At 45.8% G+C, this 10,178-nt stretch overlaps 1 protein-coding gene across 1 annotated transcript; it reads left to right on the top strand.

The window, feature by feature from the left end:
- The first annotated feature begins 2,208 nt into the window (after positions 1-2,208).
- DCTN3 (dynactin subunit 3) lies at positions 2,209-8,004 on the top strand. The gene is made up of 7 exons (XM_035100899.2): positions 2,209-2,355; positions 3,719-3,803; positions 5,686-5,772; positions 6,192-6,275; positions 6,736-6,794; positions 7,291-7,350; positions 7,609-8,004. Exons 1-7 carry the CDS (start codon positions 2,248-2,250, stop codon positions 7,696-7,698), a joined length of 573 nt encoding a protein of 190 aa, XP_034956790.1. The 5' UTR covers positions 2,209-2,247; the 3' UTR covers positions 7,699-8,004.
- Positions 8,005-10,178: the final 2,174 nt, after the last annotated feature.

Genomic DNA, 10,178 nt, shown 5'->3' with positions numbered 1-10,178 from the left:
ATGTGAAACCAGGCAACAGGGGTCTTCTTTGCCCTGAGGGTGGGATTGGGGCTTCTAGGCATGAGCCCCAATGCTGACCTTTTCAGAAACTAGTGGATTTTTTCAGTCAATACTAGCCTTCCCTTCCTATCACAAAGTGAAGCTCAAATGCTTTGTAAACAAGTTAAGACTGCTATTCTGCATTGATTTTTAAAAAAATACTTATTGTACTGTATTGTACTACTGTACATGCTGTATTGCCTTCTGGAAGCTCATTACAGATGATTTCTCACACTTTTAAAAACATTTTCCCAGACAGTGTGAAGGCTGGTATAGAAATGTAATTAATAATAATAGTAATAGTAAAAATTAAAACATTTGGCCTTCCAGATGTTGTGAACTCCCACTATCTACTGGGCTTGCTTGCTGGGTACGATGAGAGTTATAGTTCAGCAACATCTGGAGGGCCAGAGGTTCCCCTCCCCTGAAGTATATGAACTGTCTCTCAGTTGATTCCTAATCTTTGAGGATCTAAAGTTTCTGCAGGATTCTGTTCACGGAAATGGCTCTGCAATAATTACTTGCATTGTTCCCAGCATACACTTGGGAATATGATGTTTTTAAAAGAAGATGTTTGCAAAGTGAATCTGTGAGAGGAAATTAAGCTTATCTAATTTAACGGTTTTATTTTAAAAAAGCAACACTGTTTTGAAAAGTAGAAAATTGGCTCTCAGAAACGGGGTGAGGGAGGTGAGTTCATGGTATCAATTCTCTGTGAGAGCACCCGAAGACAACATCTAGCACCTAGTATGCCAATGTTCTGTGAAACACAGTGGACTATAAAAGAATAACCGTGTGTTTGCGGATAATTACCCAAGCATTGTATTGCAACTTGAACAACTACCGTAGCAGGACCAAGCAGCATCGAGACAAGACGACTTCCGATTGCTCTGTACATTATGCACATATTTTTTTATTGTTTGCATTGTGATCCTAAGCCCATATTATTCTGTGCTATGGCTCCAATCAACCAACAGATGTAATCTGCACAGTCATTTTTACCAGAAATGAAAGCACATCTACGAGAGTTGCTGAGAATAAATGAGCAACAGAGGGAAGCTAGCAGGAAGAGCAAGTGGATGTAGAAAGTGCACAAAAGAAAAAACCGTGCCAATTGATACACAGTGAGTTCTACTAGTGACCCGTCTAATTCCCCACCCAGACCCACCTGTAACCTTATTAAGGGCAAATTCATGGAGAACAAGGGTATTAATGGTTACTAGCCACAGTGGCTACGTTCACCCTTGCTGGAGGCAGCAATGGATAGAGAAAAGCTTTCCTCCCTTTCTCAAAACACTAGAGCTCATGGACATCGCCTGGAGCTGAAGGTTAGGAGATTCAGGACGGATAAAAGGAAGGTCTTTTTTCCATGCAGCACAAACTATGGAACTCCCTGCCACAAGAGGTAGGAATGGCCACCCACCTGGATGGCTTTAAAAGACGATTAGACAAATTTACGGAGGCAGTGAAGCCTCCGGATCCGGCTTATGGCATATCCCACCCCAGGGCTCTATATTCAGTTTCCATCCAAAGTTTATATGGCACTGGCAGACGGCGGGAGAGATGCTCTGCCTCCCTCAACTAGGTGCTCTCCGTCGCTTCCGGGCTCCATTTCCCAGCATTCCTAGCGCCGCGGCAGCCACGGCTAATGGGAATTGTAGTCCTCCACATCGGGAGGCGGCCAGGCTTTCCAATACCCATTCCGGGATGGAGGCCGCAGGAAAGGAGCGCGTTGATCTTGTGCTCCGGGGCGGCTTGGCAGGTTTCCCTTGGGGGCTCCGCTGGCCTGATACGACAGAGGGGCCTCAAGGTCTTGAGCCGAGGGATCCCGGAGCCCCATCCAGCTCAGGACCTCCCGGGAAGAAAAATGCATCTTCTCGGCACTCGCCACCCGCGACGGATCCGGAATTCCAGGGCAGCAACCCGGCCTCCCCGCCCTGACTAAACTTCCCTTACCCGGGGCCTCGCAGCGGAGAACTAGGCCTCGAGGTCTCCATGACAACGCGGAAAGGCGCTTCCGGGTCGCGAGAGGGCCAACTTCCGGGTGGCCACCCAACCGAGAGAGAGGGCACCGACGCCCGTTGAGCAATATGACGCCATCACGTCCCCCTCCGATGCTCCGCTCTCGCGCCGCCCTAACTTCCGGCAGGCGTCCCTTCTGATTGGCTCCCTTACCGCCCGGCCTCCGGCGCTTCGGGTGTTGCCAAAATGGCGGCGGCGGCGGAGGTACAGCTGCTGCAGGGCCGGGTCGACGCCTTGGAGGGGCGCGTCTTCGGGGCGCTCGCGGGGAGTGAAGGCGCGGCGGGGGCCCGCAAGGTATCGCTGCCGCTGCTGTTGTATTTATTTCTTGCTATAACCATGTTTGTTTGTTTGTTTGTTTGTTTGTTTGTTCGTAGGCCGCCTTTTCCCCTGTCAGGGACTCGAGGCGGCTTACAGATTAAAAGTCAGAAGAGCCCAAAGCGGGTCCGCTTCGGGCCTGTATCTCCGGCCTCGAGCCTAGAACTGGCTGGCAGCCGCTCTCCGGGCGTTTCCCCAGCCCCTACAGAAGTACCGTAGTCGCCTCGTACAGTGCTAGACCCTTATTTGTCGTCTTCAAAAGCAACTAGTCCATTCCGAACTTAAAAATGGAAAGCGTAATGCTGGTAGTCAACAAAAGAGGTTTACATACTGCCTCAAGGCAAATCTTTAAAAAATGTAGTATAAACACCGACACCTGGAAAACACTGGCCTGCAAGTGCTCCAGTTGGAGAACAGCCTTTACCAATGTTGTCATGGGCTTTGAAGACACTCGAACTCAGGACGCTAGGGGGAAACGTGCTAAGAGGAAGGCATGTTTGGCAAATCCACACCGTGATCAACTCCCGCCCGGAAACCAGTGTCCCCACTGTTGAAGTACGTGTGGATCCAGAACTGGCCTCCACAGTCACTTATGGACTCACTGCTTTACTCGGCTACGAGCGATCATCAAAGAAGATTTATTGAATTTATATACCGCTCTATACCCGGAGGTCTCAGACCTTTGGCTTGTCCAGCTCAGCATGGCCTGTGTCGGTGGCTCCCCTCGGTTCCTTAAGCTGTTCCTGGTTCCGCCTGCCCTGCCCCCATTCTCCAAGGAAGAAAACTCTTAAGCTGACAGAATGCCCAGTTTTAATAATTATTTTTAAACCACTTCATATAATTGCTTTTCTTGCTCCCCCCCCCAATGGCTTCAACTATGCATGCAAATCATATCCATAGCCAGTTGTCCCCAGTGGCCCATACCCTACCCTCGTAAAAAGCATTGTTCAGAATACAGTAGCTGCTTGTGCTTGCACAACATGTTCCTCCCAAGAATTCTCATCATGGACAGCACTCTCCCCCCCCCCCCAATGCATGCAGTCGTGCCTTCATGCATAAACTATTGCATACAAACACCCATGCCAACAGACACACAAGCACACATTCTGTATTTGCAGCCCTCCCTTCTCCAGCATTGGGGTGAGGGTGGCAGAAACACTGCCTTTTACTCTCAAAGAGGAGGCAGAGGGATTTTATCTCCCAATCTGGAGACTGAAGCTGCAGGTGTGGTGGGTCACTCACTATTTGTGGTTTACTGGACCAGATCCAGCTCGGTGGTTAGCCCACCCTTGCTGTATATAATTTGTCTTATAAGTTGTTAACAACGTCCTTTCCCTTGTAGATAGGAGATGGCTTGGTTAAAGTCCAGGTGGCTTTGGGGAACATTGCAAGCAAAAGAGAGCGAGTTAAAATTCTTTTCAAGAAAAGTAAGTGCTGTTTATATTTTTCAAAACAAATCTGCAATAGGCTTAGGAGCAGCTGAAATAAAGGAGGTCTCAGGATTGTCAGAGACTGCAGCACTCTAGAGAATTTATTATGGTGAGGTGATGTCAGTGGGGGAAGTCAGTTATTTGAACATAAAGTAGCCATGACTTCCTAAAATTGCAATGAGCAGCATAAAGCTTCCTTCATCCTGTGATGATGTTGTGTCATTGCTATGTTCTGTAGTAGTGGCTGCATCTATGGCAGTGTTCTATGGTTTCTGGAATAAAATTAATAACATAATCCAAAGCAGTTATTGTGGGTTTCTGAAAACTTGTTTGGCGTTGTAAAAGTAGTCAATGGGGGTGGCATAAGGAATAAGCTTTAAGATGGTCCCAGGAGTCCTTTCTTCAGAGTCATCCACATGCAGTGATGACTCAGAAACAGGCCTTCTCTGTAGTGGCACATCTGGCCAAGCTTTATATGCCTCTTTGTTTTTGTCCTCTCTGCACAGGATAAAAATGCTTTTCTTTACTTAAAATGATAATAGTGCTTTACTTTAGAATTGCTATTAAGTTTATTTAAGACTTGTATTTGGACATTTTATCTGCTTTTGTGCAACTGAGAAAATAATAATTTGTACATGGCTGACTGACTGAACCCAAAGGGTGCTCATCAATGGCTCCTCCTCATCCTGGAGACTAGTGACTGGTGGGGTGTCACAGGGTTCTGTCTTGGGCCCAGTCTTATTCAACATCTTTATCAATGACTTGGATGATGGGCTTGAGGGCATCCTGATCAAGTTTGCAGATGACACTAAATTGGGAGGGGTGACTAATACCCCAGAGGACAGGATCACACTTCAAAATGACCATAACAAATTAGACAACTGGGCTAAAGCAAACAAGATGAATTTTAACAAGGAGAAATGTAAAGTACTAGACTTGGGGGGGGGGAATGAAAGGCACAAATACAGGATGGGAGACACCTGGCTTGAGAGCAGTACATGTGAAAAGGATCTAGGAGTTTTGGTAGACCACAAACTTGACATGAGTCAACAGTGTGATGCAGCAGCTAAAAAAGCCAATGCATGTCTGGGCTGCATCAATAGGAGTATAGCATCTAGATCAAGGGAAGTAATAGTACCACTGTATTCTGCTCTGGTCAGACCTCACCTGGAGTACTGTGTCCAGTTCTGGGCACCACAGTTCAAGAAGGATACTGACAAGCTGGAACGTGTCCAGAAGAGGGCAACCAAAATGGTCAAAGGCCTGGAAACGATGCCTTATGAGGAACGGCTTAGGGAGCTGGGTATGTTTAGCCTGGAGAAGAGAAGGTTAAGGGGTGATATGATAGCCATGTTCAAATATATAAAAGGATGTCATATAGAGGAGGGAGAAAGGTTGTTTTCTGCTGCTCCAGAGAAGCGGACACGGAGCAATGGATTCAAACTACAAGAAAGAAGATTCCGCCTAAACATTAGAAAGAACTTCCTGACAGTAAGAGCTGTTCGGCAGTGGAATTTGCTAACAAGGAGTGTGGTGGAGTCTCCTTCTTTGGAGGTCTTTAAGCAGAGGCTTGACAGGCATATGTCAAGAACGCTTTGATGGTTTTTCCTGCTTGGCAGGGGGTTGGACTGGATGGCCCTTGTGGTCTCTTCCAACTCTTATGAGTCTAATGGTTTGCTAAAGATGGTCTAATGGCATTGTGGCTTATTGTGAATGTCCCTTGACCCTCATGGCAAATTCATGGCTAGAAGTCCTAGAAAAATTATTGAAAGTCATAACTGGCTCTGATCTGTTTCCAAGTATGCTGCCTAATCTGACAATACTTTTTCTGTCATTGCTATATTCTAAATTTCTGATTCTCTCTTCTTTCTGATTCAAGTTGAAGATGTCATAAAATATTTAGATCCCCAGTACATCGATCGAATGGCTATTCCAGATGCTATGAAGCTGCAATTCATTTTAGCAGGTAATTCACAGTATGAAATAGTTTTGGGGGTTGTTGGTTTGTTTTGGGTTATTCAATGTACAGTGCATTCCTGAACACGTCTGTCTAGAAGTAAGCCCCACTGAATTCAGTGGCTTTTACTCCCTGGTAAATAGGTATAGGATTGCAGCCTAAGATGTTTACTGTTGTTACTGGGGATTTTTCGGCTTCCCTTTTTATTGCTTAGAATACTTGAAGAAGAATACTTGCACTCTTAATTTCATATTCTAGATACGGTACATTAATCTGTTCTTTAAGCATTCTGTTTTGCTTCAGCCCAACTAAAGAGCCAGCTCCTTTCATTCGTTCATCTGCTGTGCTATTTGCTCTGTTGCCATTGAATGACAAAGTTGACTACTCTTCCCTCCACTGATGTATCTCATTCTGTTCTTCTCCAACAGAAGAGCAGTCCATCCTGGCTCAAGCAGCACTTCTGGAGCAAGTCAACGGCCTGCAGCCATATTTGGACAGTGCACATATCAAAGGCAAGTCTTTTCCTTTACCCAAGTACCAAGAGCTAAGATACCTATCTGTTGCGGATGGTTCATTCTGACTCACATTATGTTTTTATGCATTTACAGGCATTTTTGTGAAAACCATTGCATAAGAATGCCATCTTCTCGCTTTGTAATATTGTTATCTACAAGCCCAGGTTATATGTCTTTAAAAACGAGAATGCCAAGCTAGCCCAGTACAGTTGCTCCCTGCCATTAAAGAAAAGAAAGCTGGATCATTGGCCTGATTCAGCAGGCTCTTATGCCCACCAATAAGAGAGGACCTATTTAGCTACTTGCCACCTTTCCTCCTAAAACGAGCCCCCTAGTTGTCTATATACATATCAAAGATGGAAGCGTGTTTCAAGGATATTACATTGGAAGACCTAATAGTATTGAGTACCATTCCTGAGAATCAAGAGCCTGACGCTCATTCTGTGGTCTCTTGCAGCTGCTCCTGACCATGCTACCAAGCTGCAGAGGCTTTCACAGATCCACATTCAGCAGCAGGTAAGCTTGATGCGTGAGAACAAAAGCAGAGAATCATTGTTTGGTTTCCTCCGCTCTTCTCCAGTTGAAAAACTTGGCAGGAGCTGACACAGTTATCCTCTGGCTTTGTCATCTGTCACTCACATAAGCAAAGCATATGAAGAAATCCTCCATATTCCCTGGACAAATGGCTCCCTGCTTACTCGGCATTCTAGGCCAAGCACTCTGCTATTTTGAGGTGCTCCTTACATGGCTGCCTAGTTGATTTTTCTAAAATCTGGACTCATATGTTCTGATGCAGCACAGCAGGAGCCTCAAAGTCTCCAACTGTGTTGATTCCCTTCCCCCTACTAGCAGTGGGTCAAGAAACGTTGCCATCCACACTTAAGAGTGTCTGCCCACTTGACAGCTCTTCTGTGGGAAGAAACAACCCCTGTTAGACTTACAGGTTAGCACTGAAACACCAAATTGGCAATGTCATGAAACCCTGCCTGACTGAACTCTTCCGCTGTTGCAGGATCAATGTGAAGCAGTGACTGAGAATATCCGGTTTCTCCTAGAAGATTACAACAAAATGGTATCCTTTTTGCCGCTGTGCCGCTGTGTGGAGTGCATCTTCCCGCAGGGTGTGCCTTTGCTGGCCGCCACGTTGAGGGGAAGCTGCCCCAGCTCTGTCAGCTCAGCTTTCCTCTACCTGCCGCAATACTTTCATCTCGGACTATTTCCGGTCTTCCCTTTAAAGTCCTTCCCTTTTGGCACTCTTTTTTTCTGCTTTAGTCTTTCACTGTTGCATTTTCCAGACTCCCAACTTCTTTTCCTTAAAAGATTGCCCCAGACTCTTCTCCTTTCTAAACAGTTTGTCCAGTGGGACGAGATGCTGACCCAGCTCGAAGCAGCACAGCAAGTCAAGCCTGTGCCCGAGTGAGGGCAGAGCGGCAGCCGGGTTATCAGCTGGCACCTGTGGCTTTCTACCATCCTCCTTTCATATTCGCCTTGAATGTAGCAGAGGCCCTGCTGGTGGTTCTTAGAAATGATATCATGGGTATAAATCTGTAAGCCACATTTTCTCCTTTTCTGGCCTTACTGTGGGGCTCATTGTCTGTATATATTTCTTTTCCAGCTTATCATTTCCTCTTTAATTTATTTTATTCAACCAGTAGGTTGAAGGAGCATGACCTGTCACGCTAGTTACTGTTAACTGTGGACAACAATAAAATCCTAACAACCCCCAGTGCTGATGTGGCTGTTGTGTAGAGAAACGAGGCAATTTAGCTCAGCGTTTACATTTCATTTGTATTTATTTGTAAAAATTAATTCTTATTTTTCTTCTTTGGCGATCACTCGTAGCCAAGTAAGATTGTCTTCCATAAACACGATTTTAACAATGGGTCCATAAGTGACTGTGTGGAGGCCAATTCTGGATTCACACATCCTTCCACAGTGGGGACATTGGTTTCCATGTGGGAGTTGATCACGGTGTGGATTTGCCAAGCGTGCCTTCCTCTTAGCACGTTTCTCCCTTGCGTCCTGAGATCGAGTTTCTTCAAAGCACATGACACCTTTTGTAAAGGCTGTTCTCCCACTGGAGCGCTCACAGGCCAGTGTTTCCAAGTTGTCAGTGTTTATACTACATTTTTAAAGATTTGCCTTGAGACAGTCTTTAAACCTCTTTTGTTGACCATCAGCTTTACGCTTTCCATTTTTAAGTTTGGAATAGAGTAGTTGCTAGTTCACTGTTCTCAGTGCACAGGGCAATCACATAAGGAACACACTGGTATATGTTAAATTTTTAAAAAAGTCATTAAGGTAAAACCTAGTATGTTGGCACTCCACCCCACAGCATGCTGAGCTACCAAAATATTATCCACAGCTTCTAGAAGGTGGTTCCCTTCTGGAAATTGTCAAGAGGGGAGAATTCTGTTAGTAAGAGGGAGCCAGCAAGGTTGACTCTCTACATGCAAATGTGTTACATGCACAAGAAGATGGAGAGGGTGCACTTGGTGGTTCTTGGAGAATGTGCGGGGATTGCAGGTCTCAGATGGGTTGGGCCCACTTTCTTTAAGAACCGACAGTTCAATTTGAGTCCAGATGGAGCAGCTTGAACGTAGAACTGCGGCATCATCTGTTTCTGGTGACCAGATCTTTTGCCAAAGAGGCCTCTGTGCTATGCCTTAGTCGAAGCTTTTGAACAATGCTCAAGAGCAGCATAAAACGGGGTTTGCTTTTATTATGTGTTTTGTAAACTTTATGTATTTTTATGTTGTGAACCACCATGAGATCTTTGGATGAAGGGCGGCATACAAATTAAACGAATAAATACATAAATAAAAAAACCCACTCGCAGTGCTTTTCAGTAGCCTTTAGTCTAGGAAAGCCTGAATGCCGGTTTGAAATCCCTTCCCATCGGGCTTCCTGTTCCCGGCCGTGAGAAATTGCTGACTCCCATACGATCAACTCATCCATATGCAACACAAGCATTTTGCTGTAGACTCAGGTCAAAAGAAAAACGAGACAATCGGGTGGTTTTCATTGAAGCGATGGCCCAAAATAATCCCAAACACAGCCCAGTCGTACCAAATTTAAGCAGAAAAGGATGTTATGGGGAAAGCAAGTTGGTCGTCATCGCCTGCTGAGGCCTTCCCACTATACAGCAGTGCCCTAAATGCTTGCGGTTGCGTCCTTAGGATCCATGGAATCAAAGGAGTAGGAAGATGTGACATGACTAACAGAATGCAATTGCCCCAGTCTGTTGATACAGAGGTCATCTGCGTAACCCACAAAGCAGGCTCGCAGCTCTAGAACGCCCATATTTATTGTGTAGGAAGATAACGGGTGATTGCACATTGAGGAACCTCCCTTAGGAAGTGAAAGTTGGTGGCTGGGTTGTGGCTAACTGGGTTGAGACAATGGCTGGTTTCCCTTTCCCCCCTTGTTTGTGTGGAAAAGCAGTTGCAGCAGTAGTGACCTTTCATCCCTAAATGAAGGGTTGTAGGTTTTGTGCCCTTAAATCTGCATCGGCAAAGGCAGAGCCTCTGAAATCAGTTGGGGGGGGGTGCATCCAACATGAGATGGTGGGTGTCTGGTGCTTCTTTACCTCTGTCCTTTCATTTAGCAGTGAAATGGAAAAGCCAAACTTCAACTGCCCTGCATTTTTAAGCATCCTAGAGATGGGGAGGGCAAGTTAGTTCTTCCCGTCCCACCCTGCTATGCCAACTCTTTCCCAACCCGGTTAAACTTGCTGCCAGAGGAGAACAATGGTGCTTCACGGCTGAGGCTTCCCAACCTCATACATCTCCATATTTGCAATAGCCACAACGAGGGCTAGTAGCTTAGCTTTCCTTCAAAACAAAACAAAAACTGGCCCCATGACCCCACTTTGCTCAGTCACGATGTACTCCTGGGGAA

This window comes from Zootoca vivipara, chromosome 11, assembly GCF_963506605.1.
Source record: "Zootoca vivipara chromosome 11, rZooViv1.1, whole genome shotgun sequence".
Taxonomy (NCBI): Eukaryota; Metazoa; Chordata; class Lepidosauria; order Squamata; family Lacertidae; genus Zootoca; species Zootoca vivipara.
This window is presented reverse-complemented; position numbering and strand designations above follow the sequence as displayed.